General features: G+C 39.9%; 1 protein-coding gene across 1 annotated transcript in view; it reads left to right on the top strand.

Annotated features, from left to right (window-relative positions):
• Positions 1-22,976, top strand: part of SEMA3G (semaphorin 3G) — a 93,923-nt gene that overhangs the window by 42,790 nt on the left and 28,157 nt on the right. Inside the window, exons 3-7 of the mRNA XM_087709202.1 lie at positions 717-779; positions 13,831-13,950; positions 17,712-17,802; positions 20,004-20,120; positions 20,670-20,812. Coding sequence (XP_087565328.1) covers positions 717-779; positions 13,831-13,950; positions 17,712-17,802; positions 20,004-20,120; positions 20,670-20,812 — 534 coding nt within the window. The remainder of the gene's footprint in view (positions 1-716; positions 780-13,830; positions 13,951-17,711; positions 17,803-20,003; positions 20,121-20,669; positions 20,813-22,976) is intronic.

Genomic DNA, 22,976 nt, shown 5'->3' with positions numbered 1-22,976 from the left:
TTATTCTGTATTTAACTTTATTCTGAGTTATTCTTTCTTCCCTTCTGCTGTTTTGTTTAAATTCTATCATCACTTCAGTGTTGTTGTAGCTCATGAGTTCCGTTCTTATTTTTGCTTGGTTCAACCATTTATCAATTGTCCTATTGTCCTTACAAATTTATTTGAACTATTCATTTTAATGACTGAGGTGGTTTCCCCCCCTTTCTTTGTCTTTTTATTTGCTCGTCTTGTGCTTTCGACTGCATTTGGCATTTATTACATAATATAAATAAAACACTCTTTGGTTTATACTCATTTTAGAGTTATGATTATTGCTTAGTCCGCTCCTTCTTCTGCAGAGAGAAACTATTTTTTTCCTATGACAGTTCAGAGTGAAGAGTGCTTTGTTGAATCCAAAGAGCACTCAGCCCAAAGAGCTTCTCCATTTGCTTGCTTGGCTGCTTGTGGTCACTTGTCTTAACACTGACAAAGATCTGTAGGGCTGGGTTGGGGGAAGATAAGTAAATTCGATAATATTATCTCTGGGAGAGTTTTATTCCTGGTAACTGGAACCAACCTTACAAAGATTTTTGATGTTTCCAAAATATTGCTTAGAAAGCAGATCCTGAAACTTGGGGATTTACTGAACTGAAACTACCCTTCTGACTCAGAAGATTCCCCAGTCCCTAAGACATGTTCTTCAATTGATTTGAACTCAAGTTTGTCTTCTTTTACAGATCTACTGGCCACCTCTTCCTGGGCAGAAAGAGGAATGCTTCCGGAAAGGGAAGGACTTAGCGGTAGGTCATTCCATTGCTTGTAAAATGCTTGTGTTACATTTCATCTCCACTCTGTGATATGTTTGAAATGAATTTGCGGTTTCTGAAAAAATGTCTGCAATCACCTTGAACACTGTTCCCTCTAAGGTGCGCGCGTGCGCGGCCGCGCACATGGAAAGAAATCCCCGCGCAGAAGTTTCTAACTGTCGCGCATAGATTTCTACCAAAGCAAACGTGGGGAAGTCCTTTGCAGGCAGCTAGAACTGGCCTCCCGCAAAGGACCTCCCCAGTCTTGTTTTGATGAGCTGCCAGTCCTCTTGCTTCTTCTCCTTCATCAGCAAAGCTCCCGCTGGCTTCCCGGCCCATGGCAGTGGTGCCTCTCCCTCCACGCGGAGCCCCTGAGCTGGCTCCTGCGTTATCCCTCCCCCTTCCTCCTCTGCCGTGCTTTTGAGGCCGCGGGAGCTAGTAGGAAAGCGGCAGAGGTGGAGGCGACGGCAGGGGTAACCCAGAGCCCAGCTGACTCCACCTCAGCTGGGCTCTGGGTTACCCCTGCCGCCGCCTCCACCTCCGCCGCTTTCCTACTAGCTCCCGCGGCCTCAAAAGCACGGCAGAGGAGGAAGGGGGAGGGATAACGCAGGAGCCAGCTCAGGGGCTCCGCGTGGAGGGAGTGGCACCACTGCCATGGGCGGAGGCGCCAGCGGGAGCTTTGCTGGTGAAAGAGAAGAAGCAAGAGGACTGGCGGCTTTGAAATGCAACCCCCTGGTCCCGCCGGCCGCGGATTTGATTCGGCGTAAGTGGGGGCCGAACACATGCTGAGCCGACTTTGCGCAGTGAGGCGGAGTAATCAACCCCCCCCACAAAGAACGTGTGTGTGTGTGTGTGTGTGTGTGTGTGTGTGTGTGAGAGAGAGAGAGAGAGAGAGAATTGGATCAAAATTGGTGGCCAAAGGAGTGGAGGGAGGGAGGGAGGGAGGGAAGGAAGGAAGGGAGGGAGGAAGGAAGCCCTGCCCCCTGTGAAAAAAACTGAAGATGGAGCAGTGAATGAATAAACCATAAAAGCAACAAACAGTTAATGCGTAAGTAAGCTGAGGAGCAAGTTCTCAACTAAGGAAGCAATATAAGAAAGAAATATAAAAAGCTCAATATGCCAAAACACTTATTTTAGTCTTCATTTAATTACTTGTATTGTAGTCTGATGTAATGTCTTTTTAAAGTTAACGTTAGTTAGAAAATATAGGGTACAAAACTTAAATAATAAAAAAATTGTACATTCATTTTGAAAAATAAATGCAATACTTGATTAATTTCATATCTTTATTTAAAATAGTTTTGGCATGGCATATGATTTTATTGACTCAGTTGGAAATGATGTGGATGTTGTATCTGATTCTGAGGTATATATATTCTTAAGTAACATAACATATAGCATATTGTCCAAACTTGCTAGACTATTTAATTGATCTTACTACTTTAAAGGGGGAGAGTTTCATGATAAATTATTTTATTATATTTATGTTGCATTTATATATTATATTTATTACATTTATATTCCACATTATATATTTGTATTGTTATTTTAGTGTATATTGTCAATTTCGATAGATATTATATTGATATATCAATACTGATTTTAATCATACTAAATAACAATTACTGCTATCATTTATCAGCATTACATATTTACAGTTTTTAATATCGAGTTAGTCGTATTTTAGAATAATAGCGTTATCTTTTAATAGGATAATTGGCAAAATCTAATTCACATGTGATGGGTTGCATTCCAAAGGAATGTGAGAGGACAGGTTGCCTGCAAAATGCCAGGACCCAGGCCAGGACCCTGTTGGTGCCATGTCTCTCTCTAGCCAGTCTAACAATCTAAAAGCTGAGCAGAGAGCCTTTTTTTTTTCAGGGTGAGCGGAAAAGTATAGTCTTTGAGTGGCACTTTTCATGCCTGGCATTCATCAGGCTGAAACCTCGCTAGCAATCGGCGCTTGACGCTTGGTATGTTGCGCAAATGTCCAGCAGATGTGACAGCAGTTCAAACTGTGGCTCTCTTAGGTGCTCAGGCATGAAACTGTGCTGCTCAAACACTATACTTTTCCGCTCACACTGAAAAAAAATTAGAGGGAACATTGACCTTGAACTCATTGGATTTTCTTTTTCAAAAGTTTCTTTTAGTCCTTCTACCCAAATGATTCATCCATTGTTGAACATCACTCCCTGCCCTAATTTAAGGAATTTGCATTCTGTGAGGAAGGAGGAGATTAGGAATCTATTTCCTCACTTGTACCTACCTGCCCCCCCCCCCCCCCCCCGAGCAAACATGACCTAGTATCTGCTATGTGCTGGGGCATTTTTCATGTGATGGTATTTGGGTCTCAAACTGCCAACCTTCCGGTCCACAAGCCCAGTGTTTGAATTGCTAGGCCATCACACACTCCTTGTGTATAAATAATATGGAATAAACTTTTAGTGCTTCGAGCTCAACTCGTATTCCTGGTTACTTGTACCTGACTCTCATAGGGCTGTTATTGGATACTCTTTAAGATTTGGTGGCCATTATTTTTCTAAGATTATCTAATGTTAACTTCTCTTTTGAGTTTTTGTGAGTTTATGCCTGTGTCATCAGAGATAGTATCTAATGCTCTTGTCTTTTCTTGGCTTCCCTGTGGATTGCTTCAGTTTTCCAAAACATTAGCATCTTCCCCAGTAACCTTTGTATTATACGCTCAAAATAGCATACCTCCATCATTAGTGTTTCTAGGGAGTTGTTGTAACCTTACTTAATCTAATATTGAATGATCTGTTCTTTTTGTGGGCTAGGATATTCTTAGCTTTTTCTCCAGCACCACAGTTTAAAGGCATTAGTACAATGTCATCAGAATGAGCTCCCATCTTGATTCTGATCTTATTCTTTGGGGTATTGTACTCTATACCTTTGAAGTTTGGGATTCTTATTACTGAAATTCCATCTTCCTTGTAGATAGGGGAAGCAAGAACTGATTAGGTATTGATTGTAGAACACATTCTCAGGAGACATCAAGCTGTCTACTGGATTGCATTTTGGTGTTAGATTCGCTATAGGTCTTATTACTATGTAGTGCCTATTCTTTGCTTCTACATCAGGGGAGCAATAATCTGAGGCAAATGGGGGGTGGAGAAATGTGGAGAAAACAACCCTGGGATCTTTTGTTGACAGTCTATCTCATGGTAATAGTTCCCAAGAGTGAGTGTCACTCCCTTCAGCATTATGGTATTTATTTTGCAGTCTGCAAAAAAAGCTGCAGCCTTTGAGGGGAGTCTTAAAGTGCTCATTCTTTGCTTTTACAAACACAAAATGAAAAAAAAAATCCATTCTTTTAGCTACAGAAAAAAACCTATTCTTTTCCCAGCATTTATGCTTTTAATAGGATACATGAGAACTTGACCAAAGTTATCCAGAAGGAATAGATCAATAGAAGCAATGATTACGGATAGCATATACCAGCTATTAAAGACCTACTAATGTAATTGAATTAAAATGCCTTGTCTTCACTATCCTCCTTGTTGGTTAAAAGCATTGTTAGAATAATATAAGTGGAAAATATATCCAGTTCTCCAGTACATTTTTAGACTGTGGCTTAGAGGTCCGCTAACTCTTTCCATCAGCTTGTTGCCAGACACATTCTAGGTTTAACTTATAGTCTTTCCACTTATATAAAAGGAAGACTTACGTAATATACACCAAGAGTCATTAAGGAATATTGGATTTTTAATTTTCCAAGGAACTCTTATTTTTACTTATTCATATTTTTGTTCAGTGCTATTCAGTGGATTGAACTGAACAATTGAGTGTTGGTATTGGATTTGATAACAGTGCAAAAATAACTTTGCTTCTTGCCTCTCTTGGGGTAGGAGAAAGAATGGAACAATTATCCTGCTGTAGCTCTTGCTTTGATCTGTCCCCTGTAGGAGGTGAGACACAGCTTATTTGAGCAGAGGCATTTCGATGCCAGATATTGTGAGGAGGGGAAAGACCACAATTAATCGGCATTTGTAAATCCAGGCTATTTTGCATTTTGTTTTATTAGAATTTAATGCTATCTGGTTTTACATTTCAGTTGCCTTTTAACAAACATATAAATTATCCATCATAATTTGATTGTATGACCGCAGACAAATCTTATATAAATAACTCTATAGGAAATGGCAATTTGTTTTCTAAGCAATTATTCAAAGACATTATTTTAAATGTCTCCCTTTTTACTTAGGCACTGTTGCTCAGCTGTTTGGACTTTCAGTTCATCAGTAGGTGAATATGCTTGTGAGCACTTTGAACATCTATGTTTTAAGATGTGTGAAACAACCAGGTGTCTATTGAATAAAGAAGAAATACTAAGATGGATAAGGAAAAGAAATATAATTCTTATTTTAAGCTGCTGCTGTTTCCCCCATTGAATTCTAGTGCCATCTTTGCTGAAGAAAGGTTTATTCCAAAGTAGATTTAAAAGGCTTGAGAGTTACAAGGGTATTTTAAACACCACAAATCAGCAAAATGGAAACAGGTTAATCATAGTCAACAGATCCATTAGACCGCTCCACATCATAGAAAAATAGCAGTGGTAGTAGAAGGCAGGGGGAGAAGGAAGGAGGAAGGAAAAAAGAAGAAGGAAGCTAATTTATGGGGACAGTTGGATGCAAGAAAATAATTAGTTCAGGCCAGTCAACTTGGTGCCTTCCAGATGTTTTGAGATATAACTCACATAATCCCTTGCTGTTAGATACGGTGGTGTAGGTGCAGATGTCTTTATTTCAGTTTTACAATATCTATAATTTTAATCTTGTTTGTAGCCTAGTCTGAGAAATAGGGAGCTCTTTGAAGCTGAGATCTGACCTTGAATTTCTGGGTCATAATGGGACATGAAAAAGACAGCCAGTGTGTTTAATAGTTGGGAGATTTGGGTTATATCCCTCCTTAGCCATGGAACCTTGTTCCATGGAACCTTGTCCCTCTTTAGCCTTGGAACCTTGTTCGTTTGGGTTGTGGCAGTCATTCTTTGTCATTGGACTCCTTGGCAGGACTCCTCCTCTGTTTTCTTGCAGAAATTTCATTAACAACTACATAACATCATCAGTGCTAGCAAGAAAATAACCAAGCTTAGAGAGCACCAAGGACTCCCAAGCTCAACCCTGAGCTACAAATATTCTCTTCTATTGGTACCAGTCTCTGTCACTCCAATGATTCTCTGAGGATGACTACTCTTAGGATAAATTGGAACGCAATCCCCATGTAAGCAGCCTTGAGCTCTTGCCAAAAGATGGGGTATAAACCCAATGAATAATTGCACTGATGTCTAGGATTTGTAAGTGTTATAAATTTAAAGATATAGCAAAATAATCTAACAAAAACATTCTAGCAATAGCAGTTAGACTTATATACCGCTTCATAGGGCTTTCAGCCCTCTCTAAGCGGTTTACAGAGTCAGCATATTGCCCCCAACAACAATCCGGGTCCTCATTTTGCCCACCTCGGAAGAATGGAAAGCTGAGTCAACCCTGAGCCGGTGAGATTTGAACAGCCGAACTGCAGAACTGCAGTCAGATGAAGTAGCCTGCAGTGCTGCATTTAACCACTGCGCCACCTTGGCTCTGATAGGAACTTAATTTCAAATTTCAATCTAGCAATTGAGACCTGCAAATTTGTGCTAAATTATGGTTCCTAAGGTATTGAAAAAAATAAAATAAAAACCATATATGACAAAATTTAAAATGCTTTAAGATATGCATTTCCCCCCTTTTGCCATCCAGACCAGGACAATTTAATGCAAATTATTTTTAAAAGTGCCTTCTTTTTCTTCTATTACATATGTGATAAAAAAATGTTATGCCTGTTTATTGTTCCTTGAAAGAATAACATTTTGGGATTAAAAGGCATTAACCTGATATGAAACACAAATCTCTGGTTGAGATCTATCCGCTGTTTATTCTGGTAAGGTCCTCAAAGGGAAAAGTTGAAAGCTGAAAATATGGAATTGATTACCAAGCTATGAAAGAATTCAAATAAATGACTCTTCTTTGGAAACTGAAGAAGAGTAACAAGGCAGAAAATAATCACTTGAAGGGCAGGCTGGCTTTTTAATTATATTTTGGAAATGAGGTGGTTTTCTTTTTGACGACATATTTTATTATGAGAAACATGGGAATTATTGTTGCTCCGCCTTCTTCAGTGTCATGCCCAACCAGATGTCTTTAGGAGTACAATTCCCAAATTCCGAATCAGCATGGCCAGGAATTGTGCCTTTGGGGAATGAATTATGGGTGTTGCTTGTGTGCCTGGAACATACTGAGCAGGGAACACTGCCTATTTCAAAGTGTCTGGGCTGTTTTGCCTCATTTTTCCTCAATCTCTTGAGCAGGAAAAATACACTAAGGCAATTAGCAAGACCAGCAATGTCATCATTGGCTCAAAGACTAACAAAGGAATAATTGATGGTATTACAATATGAATTACAACATGGGTGTCAAGCTTTTTGGCTTGCCTGGGCTGCATTAAGCGAAGGGAAATTGTCTTTGGGCCGCATATAAAGTATATAATAGAGTTAATGTATATAAATATTGCTAAAAATCACATAATAATGTTAAAAGTTTACAATCTTGTGGGACTGCAGTCCAGGGCTGTGTGCGGGCCACGTGTTGGACATGCCTGAATTACAAGAAGAATCCCTGTCCAAATAAATACGATGGAGATGAATTAGGTCCTATTTGGATGGATATACAGAATTCTTCCCCAGCTGGAGGCACCACACAGTGTTTGAGAGGCAGGATGGTAGGAGGACATCTTCCAAAAATAAAAGTAAGATTTCATTGATTTATATTTAATTAAAATTAAGTACAGATAGCCTTTGACTTACAACCATTCATTTAGCAATCATTTTAAATGACTTGCAACCAGCCCTCCCACTTACAATCATCACATTATATTTCTAGTTTAGTGAAAAGAAGGACAAGGGGTGACATGATAGCAGTGTTCCAATATTTGAGGGGCTGTCACAAAGAAGAGGGGGGTCAGTCTATTCTCCAAAGTACTTAAAGACAGGCAAGAAGCAATGGATGGAAACTAATCAAGGAGATAAACGATGTACCAGTATAATTAATGAGGATTTTCCTGACAATCAGTGGAACAACTTGCCTCCAGAAATTGTGAATATCAGTAGTAGTTAGACTTACATATGGCTTCAAGTGCTTTACAGCTTTCTCTAAGCAGTTTACAGAGTCAGCAAATTGTCCCTAACAATCTGGGTCCTCATTTTACCAACCTCTGGAAGGATGGAAGGCTGAGTCAACCTTGAGCTGGTGAGACTCAAACTGAACTGCTGGCAGCCGGCATTCAGCAGAAGTAGCCTGCAGTACTGCATTCTAACCACTGCGTCACCACTACTCATGAATGCTCCAACACTGGAATTCTTTAAGAATAGCAATAGCAATAGCAGTTAGACTTATATAGGGCTTACATAGGGCTTTCAGCCCTCTCTAAGCGGTTTATAGAGTCAGCATATGGCCCCCAACAATCCGGGTCCTTATTTTACCCACCTCGGAAGGATGGAAGGCTGAGTCAACCTTGAGCCGGTGAGATTTGAACAGCCGAACTGCAGAACTGCAGTCAGCTGAAGTAGCCTGCAGTGCCCACTGCGCCACCTCGGCTCTGGGCAAGCATTTGTTTGAAATGGTATTGTGTTTCCTGTCTAAGCAAGTGGTTGGATTAGACGATCTCCAAGGTCCCTTTCAACTCTGTCATTCTGTTACAGCATCTCCAGAGTCATGTGATCCAATTTTGGGCACTTGGCAACTGGCATGTGTTTACAATGATTGCAGTGTCCTGGAATTCTGTGATTGTCCTTTGCCACCTTCCAGGGTGGCTTCTGACAAGTAGGGGAAGCTGGATTTTCTTAACCCACCTGATTCACCTAACAAAGTGATTCGCTTAACAACCATAGCAAAAAAAGGTGTAAAACCAGACATGACTCATTTAACATCCACTTTGTTTGGCAATAGAAACTGGTCCAGATTGTGGTTGTGAATCAAGGATTACCTCTATAGTGAATATAATTGCTTTCTTCTGAGAAAGCTTTATCTGTTTTTTCTCTTATCTTGTTAAAATCACAGTTTCGTGGCAATTTTTGCAGGTTTTAGGCTCAAGGCTTTTGGAGTGAAAGGCTATTCTTGGGTTATATGGGTAGTCCTCGACTTACAATGCTTCATTTAGTGACCATTCAAGGTTGCAACAGCACTGAAAAAAGTGATTTATGACCTTTTTTCACAGTTGCAATCTTTGTAGCACTCCCATGATCAGGGGATCAAAATTCAGACACTTGACAACTGACTTGCGACTGTTGCTGTATCCTAAGGTCATGTGATCCCCTTTTGCGACCTTCTGACAAGCAAAATCAATAGGGAACCAGGTTCACTTAACAACCGTGTTACTAACTTATCAACTGCAGTGATTCACTTGACAACTGTGGCAAGAAAGGTCGTAAAATGGGGCTCACTTAACAAATGTTTCACTTAACGATGGAAATTTTGGACTCCGACGTTATCATAAGCTGAGGACTGCCTGTATAGTCCTGGTTTAGAAGTTGAATTGATGTATTATGAGCACCTTTAACTTCAGTCTTTAAACTCATCACGAACCTATCATGAAAAGACGTGACATCTCCTTGGCATCAATCAGATTTCCCATTTTAATATAACCCCTGGGTGGGTAGTCTTAAGTGGGTACCAATTATTGCCTGGTTTTGAGAATGAGTGATAAAAGAGCAACCTACTATTTAGTTTATTGGAAATACCCAGGGACCTTTTTTTTTGTTAAAGTGGTGTGTTCAAAATAGAAATGAGAGATGGGATGTGGCATGTCCTGTTTGATGATGTGATGCAGAGGGAAAGACGAGGGTAAGAAAGGGAGGGTAAGGCCTTGGGTTTCTACAGCAGTCTACATGTAGCTTGTTATGTGTGATGGCCTTTGGAATCTGGTGGTTCCTCCAAGAGACTCCATGGCTTCTTTCTGCTTATCTGCCAATGACTTCTGCTCCGGAAAAGTCAACAATTAATCCAGGTCAGACTTGTGAGTGGTCGTTTGTCATTCTGCTATGTAACTAAACTTCCTTTTTAAATGACTGTTTGGCTGGATGAAGGTTGTGCGTCTCCTTCATTTCCTGTAATTGTCTCCCTACCAGCAATATTCCCACCCACCCACTACATATTAACTGGAATTTGCAGGCAAAACTAAATCTAAGACCCTTGCTTTGAGTCTAATATCCTCTTTTTTAGTATTAATTCTCCCTTTGGGTGGGAAAAAGCAAAATGAATTAAGAAGTCTTGAGGAGGCCTTGTTCCAAGAGAGAGCGAGAGAGATGGGACCATTACGTGCAGTCTCCACCAAGCTAGTACTGTCTGCATACGTTGGTTTACAACTCTCATAATCCCCATCCAGCACAGCTGTCAATCCTCTGGCTTGAACTGTTGTAGTTTAATGCAACTGCAAGACACCATGTTGAGGAAGGCATATCTAATTTGAAGCATTACAGAGTAGTTGCTTATAAGTCAGTCGCTTTCTTATTAGGGGCATTAGCCAATTCATTTCAAATTTCCCTAAATTTCCATAGGACTCTTAGAGCAGAAAAAAAAGTCCAAGATGGCTTTTTGGATTGCTAGACCCTGGAAATAAATGTTTTATGTCAATTCCCATTAGGTCTATTCACAGGCCCCAAATTGTTATATATAGCCTTATGTCTATAAGACCAAGTTGGCTGTCAGTGTCAACTATCCAGACTTCATTGGTATTCTGTTCTGCATGAAGAATTCTGATCTACAATCTCCCATAATCTCGATTCCTGGAATCCAGCATGTAGGGATGGCAGTCACACAATCCAGGTTCTGTTCATTCCTAAAACAGAAGAAATCTTTTTCATCAACTTGTAGCTCTGAAAGTATATTTTTGAAGTTGTGTACTACAACTGTTAAATTCTGAGCAGGGAGTTCAGACACTCAGATTCTCATTTTTCTAAGAAACTCGCTGGACAAATTTATTTCTATAGCATAGCCTGCCTGACATGTAGGAAACAAAGCAAACTATTAAATCATACGTATTCTTTTTCCCCCTTTAATCAGTGAGTCTCTTAACTTTATTGCCTTTGGAAACAGCTCTTCCTAAATCTCCCTCTTTGTTTGGAAGACTGCTACCTTTTGACAATCTCTGCCAACATTTTATATAACTATTGGGAGTTGAAAGTAGCATTTGATCACTGTAAGTCAACTTCCTAGCAATTACAATCAGAAATAGATGATACTTTTAGACTGGGGGCACATTAAAGATTTTAGGAATAGAGCAAGTATCTTCACCAAATGGCTCCCTTGACAGGTTTGTGGGAAATATGGCCAATCACAAAGCACCCAAAAGTGATTGTGAGAGTCTGTTTTAAGAAGTGCTAGATTCAGACATAAGGCAATCAAGCTACAACTTAGGACCTCACAACATGTTTGATATTTGTTTTCTTTTTGCTTTTAGAAATTACACTTAAGTACTGTTTCTAGAGTTAGGGCATGTTGTACTATATTATAATTTATGAGAGGTGTTAAGCCAGCCAAATGATAAATATGTTAGCAGTAAAGAATTCGTTTGAAAATAAATTGTATTTTTCACTTTGAATGCCTTGCTATTAAATAATTAAAATAATTAAAAGGGGTGTATGAGTGTGTGTATATTTTGTGGTTACCCAAAGTCCTGTTTCGATATGCCCTATTGTGAGGCCTTTTAGTTTAAATTTTTAACAAGCGCCCTCCAAACTTTATATACCGTAGCTTAATGCCTCACCAGGTCTAAACTTGGCACTGATGCCGACAACTGAAAGCAATTCCTGGTTCTAACAATCCAGGAATAGGGATATAAATGTCCAAAATTTGCAAGAATCAAACAGATTCTCCTTTCAGGTAGTTTTTTTTTTTAAAGAAAGGAAGGGGCAACTCCCTTCTCTCTTTGCCTTTTGCCTTTTGATCACTTCTTGGGATCAAATCTAGGAAGGCAGAACTTCAGTGCAGGAATTGCTTTGGAGATATAAAGAAAATAGCCATCTAGGGCAATCTAGTCAAACTAGAAGTGGGATTAGTACAGAGGTGGGTTCCTACCAGTTCGCATCTATTCGGTAGAACCGGTTCGTCAAATCTACCGAACTGGTTAGAAGAGGTTCCACCAGTGGACCCGGAAAGCAGGGCACACCTACAGAAGAAGTTCCAAATTTTTTTGAAACCCACCACTGGATTAGTACTGTATGTCTGAGGTTTTGCTGATAGAGAAGTAGCTGAGATCTCATTAGAAATTATGCTTTCTTTCCCCCCACTTTTTATCCTTTGTGTTCTATAATTATTTTAGAAAGACTTCAGTTCTCTCTTTCTGAAAGGATTCTAAGATCTCCCTGATTGATTAAGCTATAGAAAAGGAAGAAAGCAACCCTAACCCTAACACTTTTATCTGTTCTTGGGGAAATGTAGCAGCATTTACCCAATTATTCCACCACCACCACCACCCAGGTATGGGAGGGGACTATATGGAGGAGTTTTCCCACCCAAACCAATCTACCATATCCAGCCACATACAAGATTATGTGTGTCCCATTACATTCCATTTACCAAGAAAACAACTAATCCTTCAAAATGTTGTCTACTTTGAGGACCCCATATAATTCCTACAAATGAATCTGAGACTGGAACTATGCTTTGCCTTGTGTTTGGCTTCCTATTTAGTTTTACTTTAAATTTAAAAAATCTTTAACATATACAGCGCAGACAGGGGAGGTTGTGTGATGGGTACCAAATGATGGAGGCGGAAGCATTCTGTGTGTTCCATATGAACATTTCTGAGAACAGGAATCCAATTTGAAAATCAAAGACTGGGAAGCAGGAATTGTCTGCCTGCCTGCCTGCCTCTTCCTCCATTGGACATGTTTGTGAACTATGGCAGGATAGATTTTATTTTCTGGATGCCCATTTGAATTTCTAAATGAAAATGCTATTTTTAGATCCATTGTGGTGCTTTCTTCCTGTTTTCTGCTGATTTAACAGCAGTGTTACATACATTGTATGTACTTAGGCTAATACAGGATATCACTGCACAAGGCAATATGACAACCTCACTTCCTGACCTATGAATGATAACACAATGGTTTCAGTCACATCAGTCGCCCAGGCAGCCTGAGGTGCGGAAAGATCGTCATTGGTTCAGTTGAAGTGACAGGAACATGGGAGGAGGACTGTAATGTACCTAACAACCTACAAGATATAAACAGGAATTTACTACCCATGTTGGAAGTCACAAGAAAAGTCTGGTCTCTGATCAAAAGCAGTACATAATTATAATTGGTGATATGATCTCAACGAGAAGAAAATTTTTTATGACCCTGGGGAATGACATGTGAAAATTTGAAATATGAGAAGGGATTTGTTCTCTGTACTTCAGTATAGATATTGGCTCTAAAACAACATTAGTCTTTGGCAAGTGGAAAACGCTATTTGGTTCATTGTGCTCAACATATCACTTTACTGTTTTGATTCTTTATTAAGCTGCTCATTCCCAAAGGCTCTTCATTGCTAACAATCAAAACCATCATACAAGAAGAAAACTCCCCTGAAAGTAATAAAGGAACTAATGGTTTTACAGTTGTATAGAAGCAGAAGAAAACATACTAAGCCATGTGTTGACCAGGTGACCTAATGATTGCAACATGCCTTCCTCCTGGGATGGATTGAATGATTAGATTGCAGGTGCTTTCCTCAATCTCTATGGGGAAGGTGTTTCAAAGCATGGAGAATGGGTGAAAAGGACTAGCCAAAGTCAGTGTTGAGAAACCAAAGCTACCAAGCATGGTTCTAAATAATTCTGTATATCTTCATGGTACTTTATCCCTTGAAACAGAAATCCACCCTCTTTCTAATTGTGTCATACTTTGCTCAACACACTCTTTTAATTGCAATACCTAGCTGTGACCATCCAGATGAAGTTATTTCATAGAAAACATTGCAAATACCAGTTGCTATTTCTTTTCCAGACGGAGTGTGCAAACTATATCCGAGTTCTTTATCCTTTAAACCGGACTCATCTCTTAGCTTGTGGGACTGGAGCTTTTCATCCCGTCTGTGCTTTCATCTATGTGGGACACAGAGGAGAGGTAAGGAGACAACGTGCATCTGAGGCAGACCATATATAAGTACTATAGTGAAGGATGGAGATTTTTCTATTAAGAGCAATTGCGACTCACAATATCTCTCCTGGGGTGGCAGGTGGTGACTATTGTTTGTTTGTAAAATGTTTCTTTGAGCCGGTCTTCTTCTTCTTCTTTAATTGGGGGAAGCCAATTTGGTTTAGTAGCTAAGATGCTGGAATAGAAACCTACAGACCCTGAACTCTAGACCTCCCTTATTTATTGAACTTGCCTGGGTGACTTTGGGTCAGTCATTGTCTCTCAGTCCAACTCACAGAAAGATTGGAAAATGGAAAATAGGAGTAGAAGGATGAGCTGCAAAAAAAAATAAAGGTAGAATATAAAGCAAATAAAGGAGATAAAGGAAGATTTGTTGGTGAGGCAAGAGTTCCCAAGCCCTTACTTCTCTTGTGGAAAATCTTTTATTTTATTCATTCTTATATTTATAGCATCCACACACGCCCTGTTACTATAAAATAAAGGCAAGCTTCTTGGAGAAGGAGGCTTCCCTCATTGATCCTTACAAGATTGAGAAGCAGTGACTGCCCCATGGTGTCCCAGTTGAGTGAGATCTGAGCCCATGCCTTCCAGTTCCATTCCAATGTTTCAATCATTCCACCCCATCTGTTTTGCAAATAAAAGTGGGGGGGGGGGCAGACCTCTTTTGGATCAGACAAAGATTTAATCAAACCAGCATCTTGTTACATTAGCTGACAGATACCTCTTGAAATCATAGAGAAGACTGGACAAGCCTTTGATTGTTTTAGCAGAGCTTTTCTTGTATGTGTACTAGTCTGCTCACTTAATGCAGAAAGATTAAACCCTGATATTTCCATTTCCAAGAAGGAATCAATGCAGACTTGAGTAACTAGGTTTGCAATTCTTTGTGTTAAATGCCTTATCTTGTATTAAGTTTGGAAAGGTTGATTTATGTGCTTAATTATGCTTCTCAGATAGGGAAAAACAAATCCTTGATTTCTCAGTTCAGTGCACTTAGCCTGCTTGTTGTTGCAACTAAACATAACTGCCATTGTGGAATTTGTCCAGCCTTCTCAGCATTCTTAAGAAGTGAATGTAGGATATATTAAGCTGTCAAGCAGATCAGTGCATTGCTCCATTCATATCTAACTCCTACTTTCTTCCTCTGCCTGTTTTCCTGTCTGCTCTCTTTTTAAAAAAACAAACCAAACTAAACCCCATTTATATTCCATCTGTAACATGTTTATTCACTCCGAAATGTACTTACAGCCGAAATAATGTTAGAAGGGGACAGATTAAAAAAAGAAGAAGGTGCTCTCCATGCTTCATTGTTTTCCTGCAGATGTTTCATAACCTAACCTAGGCAATAACCTATAAAAAGCAGTGAAATCGCAACTGTATAATAGCCTGTTGTTGCTGTTAGTTGTTAAGTTGTATCCGACCCATCATGACACCATAGACAACATTTCTCCAGGCCTTCCTGTCCTCTACCATCCTCTGGAGTCCATTTAAGCTCACGCAGACTGCTTCAGTGATTCCATTCAGCCACTTTATTCTCTGTCCCCCCCCTTCTTCTTTTGCCCTCAATATTTCCCAGCATTAGGCTCTTCTCCAGTGAGTCCAGTATAATGGTCTACATTAACATATTTGGGGGACAGCACAAATACAGGCATATATAGGATATCTGCGATATGAGCTACAAGTACTGTAGCTTCTAAGGATGGATTCCTTTGGAACTTGAGATCTATTATGGAGGCTGCTAAACCTCCCTGCCTCCCTTGTGGTTTCTCACATTTTTAAAGACATCTTTTAAATTAGTAAATAACTCTGCTATGAAATGAAACAACAGTCTCGAGTGTTGTCTTAGTTTTCAAAAATGCCTTTGGATCCCAAATAGGCCCCATAATCTTTTTCTAAAAGCAAAAATGGTGGATGGCTGCCATCTGGACCTTTGGCCTATACACATCTGCTCAGGAATGAGGTAAAATTAGCAGAAATCATCTGCTGAGAGAGAGCCTACATATCCATCTGATATTTTCATACTTTGTAACTGATTATGTTCCCCGAACTAATCATTTTGTGTTTGGGTAATGCTATCTTTAGGGACTTTTGGGGTGTGTGTGTGAATAGATCCCCATCTATTCTTTCCTCACGAGTCCCAGCTGATCGGGAGGAGGTGGGGATTTTGCAGGAAGCTTCCCCTGCCACGTCCACCAAGCCACACCATGCCCACCAAGCCATGACCACAGGACCAGTAGTAAAAAAAAAAAATGAATCTCATCACTAGTCTGGAAGCAGTATTGTAGAAAATAATCTACTCTCTGTAATTTGCACCTATTGATCACATTGTTCAAAATTTTTGCAACCAGAAGGACCAAATCATTCTGTTTGTTTGAAACCTATATCCATTATTAGCTCAATCTCTTAGAAGCTTTGGAGGCTATTTCTTGAAAAATGTTTGGTTGTCTTTGTGTCTCTCTCTGTGTGTACACACATATGCAACACCCTTCTATATATACATAAATTATAAAACCTTTGGTGTAATAAGATATTAATAAAATTTTGCATTATCTTAAAACTACAGTCTAGCTCTGTAAAGGACTAATACAAATAAAATCAAGACTAAACAAGAGTGAAGACCAATTAGCAGCCATTTGACCCATTGGCCTCTCATGAAAAACACCCCGATCAACAACCAGATATAAAATCTGTGGGTGGCATTTCGTGTCCTTTCCTCATTAATCAAGCTGGCCTAAGCAGGAAGGTCGCCCAACTTCAACTCATAACCCCTCTTGGCTCTGGCAATTTCAGAAGCTTTTATGACCAAGCCTGTGGGAGAAAGAGTCCTTTCAGCACAGCTGTTTATCATGAGCCCCTGGGATGATCACTTGGACTTCTCATTTCATGCAACGCCCTCCCCACATGTTCAGATTGACATCACCCTGGTTTGCCATGCAAAGCAGAAACACAATCTGAGCCCTGTGTTCCGCCTCGAGTGTGGGTGTGGGGAAAGCCTGAATGAAGCTCCCACAATTAGGTGATTTGAAGAGATCGCTTTGTGCAGCCAAGGAGATGACTCCAGAGAAACACTCAAATATTGCAGAAATAATATCAGCGTTACAATTTTCAAAAAACACAGTTTCATTATGCTGAGGGGGTATTTCTTGAAACTAAACAGGATAGTGAAGACCCCACCAACAACATTTTACCAAAGAGTTAACCATGGCAAGGACATTTAATGCCTTTCTAGGATTGGTTGTGACCTTTCCCTTCCTATATTGTGAGCTTGGCCATCATTTATTTTGTCATTGACCAACAACAGTAACAGACAGTACTAAAATCAAACGTCAGCTTGTTTGAACAGATGAGTCAGCATTTTGTGAATCCTCCCTCCCTCCCTCCCTCTCGTCTCTTGAGTTCTTAAACCCAAGTCATTTTCTCCTTAACCTCTATTGCGACTTTTAATTCATAAAGATGTAAACATTCCAAGATCTATTGGCACTGAGAAAGCCATAGGGTTTATAATGGGATGAACATCAGTCTTAGTAACTTGATTTTTGCTTACATTAAGAACAAAAAAACGCTGTTACTTCCTCTTGGTGAATCTCTGCTATCATGACAAGGGTTTCCTTACACATAGCCTTTTGGGGTTCTCTTCATTCTTATCACACAAACACTTCCACGTTTCCTTTGGCTCTATTAGTTTGATGTGGGCACCTAATCCCACCCCCCCTTGTTTCTCTTCCCAGCACATGTTCAGCATGGATCCAACCAGTATAGAAAGTGGCCGGGGCAGATGTCCACATGAGCCTAATCGAGCATTTGCAAGTACATTTTTTGGTAGGTGCCAAAGTAAATTAATCTGAATCTTGTATCCTATTAGCTGCACATGGATATTTATTGTTTTATTATTGTATGTGTATATTATTTTTCCTGCTACTTAGTTTACTGTTTAAGACATTCAGCAAATAAGTGCTGGAAATAATTGAACAAATGCAATATCTCAGGTGGAATTCCCAAGAATTGATCTTATAGGCTTACTTGCCTGGCAATTTTCTGTTCCCCAGAGAGAATTTGATTCAGTTCCATTCTTCCAGGCTTTTTCTGGTCACTCTGCTCAAGAATCAATAACTTAGGTTATTTGTCTGTAAGCATGTTTAAGTTTTATTTTATTTATATGCCACCCTATTCCCAAAAAGGGACTCAGGGCAGCGAACAACTTAAACGGGCAAGGGAAACATACAAGTACAAAATAGACATTTAAAATGACCAACAACCACACCTGTCGAGAGGGGAAGGGAACTCATCAACCCCAGGCCTGCCGACACAGCCAGGTTTTAACAGCTTTTCAGAAAGCAGGGAGAGAGGTGAGGGTCCGAATCTCCGCGGGGAGTTCGTTCCAAAGGGCCGGAGCTGCAACAGAGAAGGCCCTCCCCCGGGTCGTAGCAGATGGCATTGGCTAGTGGATGGGACCCGGAGGAGGCTGACCCTGTGCGATCTAATGGGTCTTTGGGAGGTAATTGGCAGCAGGCGGTCTCTCAAGTGGATGTATTAGAAAGCCTTTGTTTGTTACTCTGGGTGGCATACAAAATGAAAAAAAAAACCAATAACAATAATGAACAGAATTAAAAAGCTCAACAAAGACAAAAACATAATAAACTATTGAGGCTGTATTTCTCCAAGGTCTTTTTTGAATTTCTATGTAAAATCCGTCCAGGCAATTGCTGAATTTATGATTCAATAATAGATGTGGGTTCTGTTGTGTTTTCTCAACTACCATTATAAATGGACAAGTTCTGAGAGCTTTGGAGAGAGTGCAACATGAGTAATCCAGAGGTGGGTTGCTAATTTTTTTACTATTAGTTTGGGCGCGCTTCCATGCCGCTTCTGTGCATGCGCAGAAGCGTCTGGGTGGGTGGGCAGAGCCTCCAGCCACCGCTACTACCGGTTCTACCGATTTGGGCCAATCCAGCAGCAACCCACCTCTGGAGTAATCCAGAAAGTAGGAGCTACATCTAGCAGTATGGTTGGGGAAGAGAACAGTTGCTGTTTTGCTGAAATAAAAGACTGCTACTTCTTCTACTCTCGATTTCCTAATTTATATTTAAATCATGTTTTAGTGCTCAGTGGAATATGTGGCAAAAAGCAGAGCAAGGACAAGGATTGTTTAACCCAGTGTTTCTCAACCTTGGCAACTTTTAAGACTGAGGAATTCTGGGAGCCGAAATTGACACATCTTAGGATTGCTAAAGTTGAAAAACACTGGCTTGACTTTTGAAAGACTATTATGTTGATGGGTTTTCCCTATGGATGTGAGGCCTGCTCCTTCTCAGTATAGCCACACTCATTTAGAACTTTAAATTGTTCTTATCAGATTTTTTTCCTCTGGAACTCTGCATTTGGCCCAAGGGCTAATCAATAAAGTAAACTGTAACTGTATTTAGAACTTCAGTGTGATTTTGAGTCCACGTAATTTGAAAAAAGAAAAAGAAAAGACAGCTACAAAACCCCCATTCATTCTCTCCAGGGACAACTGCCCCCCCTCCCCGTGCTTCAGTTATTTTCTTTCCACATCTCACATGAAAATTGTGCTATACATTTCAGTGTTGCCACTGATAATGAATTGTCCATGGTAAGAAAAATGATGGGGAAAGTAACAGGAACAGATGGGAGGATTAAAAATGGTAGATGAAATCATCTGGAATTCCCTCTCCATCAGCTCCCTTGGGCTGCTGCATAATGAAGGGCTGATCTAGAAAGACCCTGAGAATTGATAGAACAGACTTGTCAAGAATGGCAGCCAAGGAATCTCCTGTTTAGATCCGACCTCTGCCATAAATACAATGGATGGCTTTAGAAAAGTTATCCATTCTCACCTTGAACCAACTATGAATGTTATCAGGCAATCAGAATACTCACGATCTTCTTTAAACATAATGGGATGCGTCTCTATGTGCTGGTGCCTTTATTATTAATTATTATTAACAAATACAAAACTTGTGAACAAACAGCTACTGTTTTTAATTGAACTTATTCCCTAGGTGGAGACTTGTATACGGGGCTAACAGCCGATTTCTTGGGCAGGGACTCTGTGATCTTCCGGACCATGGGACATCGCTCTTCTCTACGTACGGAGATGGACCAGAGGCTGCTTAACGGTAGGGAAAAATTACGACTCTTTACCAAGTCAAAAAGCACAGTGAACATGTAAATATGCAGTCTTAGAGAAGTTGGGATTGCTTCATTTTAGGCAAACAATGAAATAGGTATGTGAAATAGGTATGAATTTTGTGCACTGGATCATGACAAGGGTGCAAAGGGGATTAAACAAGGCCTCATGCAAAGCTCAAAGATAGTCAGAAGAAAAGTGACTGACAGAAACCCATACAACGTACACAGCAATCAATGAAAAAGGGAGCGTTGTCCACAAAAATAAGAATGGGGGGAAAAAAAGGTGAAATGGAGGTCATGTTCACTCTAAATTTGTACATGGGGAAGGAGGAGGAGATGGGGGAGTGTTTATATAACTAACCCCGTATAGTTTTATTAAGAAGAGTACTTATCTGTTATCTCTCTTGGCAATAACCTTCATTAACTGTTCCAAGACAGAATCTGCCAAGATTTTAAACTTTTAGGACCAGCACCAAGCTACAAACTGCTTCTGGGGACCTTTTTTTTCTTAATCAATGATTCTTTTTTTTTCTCAGCTCCCAAATTTGTTGCTGCTTATATGATCCCAGAGAATGATGATCGGGACAATGACAAAGTCTACTTCTTCTTCACGGAGAAAGCTGCAGAGTCAGACAGCAAAGGGCATGCTATTTTCAGCCGTGTGGGTAGAATCTGTGTGGTGAGTTTCTCAGGTCATTTCCGGGCATAATGATGGCCCCTTGGTATTGATCTTAAAAAAAAAAAGCAGCTTGCAGCTCTGGATATCATATTTTAAAATCTATAGGTCCTGGGAGAGCTTATCCCCTGTGAAGTGGTTGCTTGCTGCTCTTATTGGCCTTTGGGATTTAATTCAGGAGAAGCAGTTGAATAATTGTATGGTACTTGAAGATAAAGGCCATATAATGTGTCTTTATTTTATTTTTATTGCCCCTCTGTTGTTTTAGTGATACATGGTAATGTGTTTTGAGGATGTTATTGCAAGCTGCCTAGAGATCTAGAAGGAGACAGTATATAAATTAATGTAATAAATAAATCATAAATATAAACGACTCAGTTGACATCTTTACGCACAACTGAAATGGATCATTTGGTCTTTGACTGGTGCCTAATTATATATCACGGGTGAGTTTAAAGAGATTTATTAATACATACAAGGCCACTTTATAGCACAAGGGCATACCATTTTGTGATTTATGGCATTGCTAGTTATTATGAAAACTGTTAAGCAATAATAGCCTTCAGTCTGTTTGATTACTTGTTTTCTGTGAATCAAATGAGAATACCAGAAATGAGAATACCTGAATGTGTACATTGATTTTATTAATTTAAAAAAAATATTTAAAGATGTATCCTTTCCTGGTATCAATGGCAGAAATGGTGCTGCATAGGTTTTGGGCTTAAATGACACTGCTTTCTTTTATGCAGAAACTGCAGAGGTTAGACCAAAACCTGCACCCACAATGTATAGATTTCCACGTCAGAAGCAGTGGTGGGATTCAATTTTTTTTTTACTACCGGTTCTGTGGGCATGGCTTGGTGAGCATGGTGTGGCTTGCTGAGTGTGGCAGGGGAAGGATACCGCAAACCCAATTCCCTCCCCCCTCCTGGGGGAAGATTACTGCAAAACTCCATTCCCTCCCCACCCCATTGCTTTCCATCTCCGTTCTCCTGGCAACAAAAGACGATCAACCTGGGAGACAGGGAGGCAGTGGGTGAAGGGCAGCCTATTTCCCAGTTTTCCGAACTACTCAAAATTTCCGCTACCGGTTCTCCAGAACCTGTCAGAACTGGCTGAATACCACCTCTGACCAGAAGGGAGAAATGTTTCAGCTTCATTTTTGCTTTCTAAGACCCTGTGTGAATTCTCAACTTCTCTATTAAAAATGCACCCCTGAATTGATAGTTTGGATTTTACATGGAAGAAATAATAGAACCAAATTAGACTCTAGAGAAATGGCCTCTGGAGATTGGAACAAAAAACTTTCCAGGGAAAGGATTGGCATGTGTGATCTGCAGCCAAGGGTCCAAATGAAAATCAAGTAGTAACCGTTGAAGCCCTAAGCTCTGCTGGTAAACAAAAATTGCCTCTAGGACTTGGCAATGTTATTACATATACACTGAACATGGAAACGTTTTAAAAGGTTTCTCTCTGATCATGGAGGTCTTGTCTGCTTTAAATTAAACAAAGTTGTCCAGCCCAGCTCAGAAAACTTGGAAGAGGCTAAATAAATTCACTAAAGAATTTTAGGAAGATGCTATCACTATGTATGAGTTCTGGTGAATGGGATAGGTGATCAAATAGGAATTTATACACTAACTTAAGTGTTCAGAGTCGCTCGGCGGTGAGATAGATGGCATATCAATTTAATTAATAAATAAATATACAAAAAGTGAAATAGCCAAAGTTGGATGCGTTGCTAATCCCAAATCAAGATTAAAATGCCCGCAGGAGACAATGTGGTTCTCATGTTGTATTATTTTTTCTCACTGTTAGGACCTCTGCATTCCTTTTATAAACTCCCTTTCACCAAAGGGCCTTACATCCCAAAAGATGAGGTTTCATGGTGTTCCATGCAAGGAAGTTCCAAGCAGTTGCTCTCATATGATGAAAAAGGAAGGAAGTTTTCAAGAGCAGATATGTAACTGAAAGACTCCTTGATATCTTTGCCGTGCTATGTAGCTTTATGTGGCAATGTCTTTTCTCCCTCCTTGTTCACTACAATTGTTTATTTGTGATCAGTTTCATGATGGGGTAATATAACATTGTTGGGATTTGTAACGGAGTTATTTTAATACCCAGAGCTGAAAATGCAGCTAGTTAAAGCTGGAAAATGTTTAGAAAA

The sequence above is a fragment of the Thamnophis sirtalis genome, unplaced genomic scaffold (assembly GCF_051295495.1).
Source record: "Thamnophis sirtalis isolate CommonGarterSnake01/CBP01778 unplaced genomic scaffold, rThaSir2_p1.2 scaffold_3, whole genome shotgun sequence".
Classification (NCBI taxonomy): Eukaryota; Metazoa; Chordata; class Lepidosauria; order Squamata; family Natricidae; genus Thamnophis; species Thamnophis sirtalis.
Note: the sequence above shows the minus strand (reverse complement) of the source record. Positions and strands in the feature narration are given on the sequence as shown.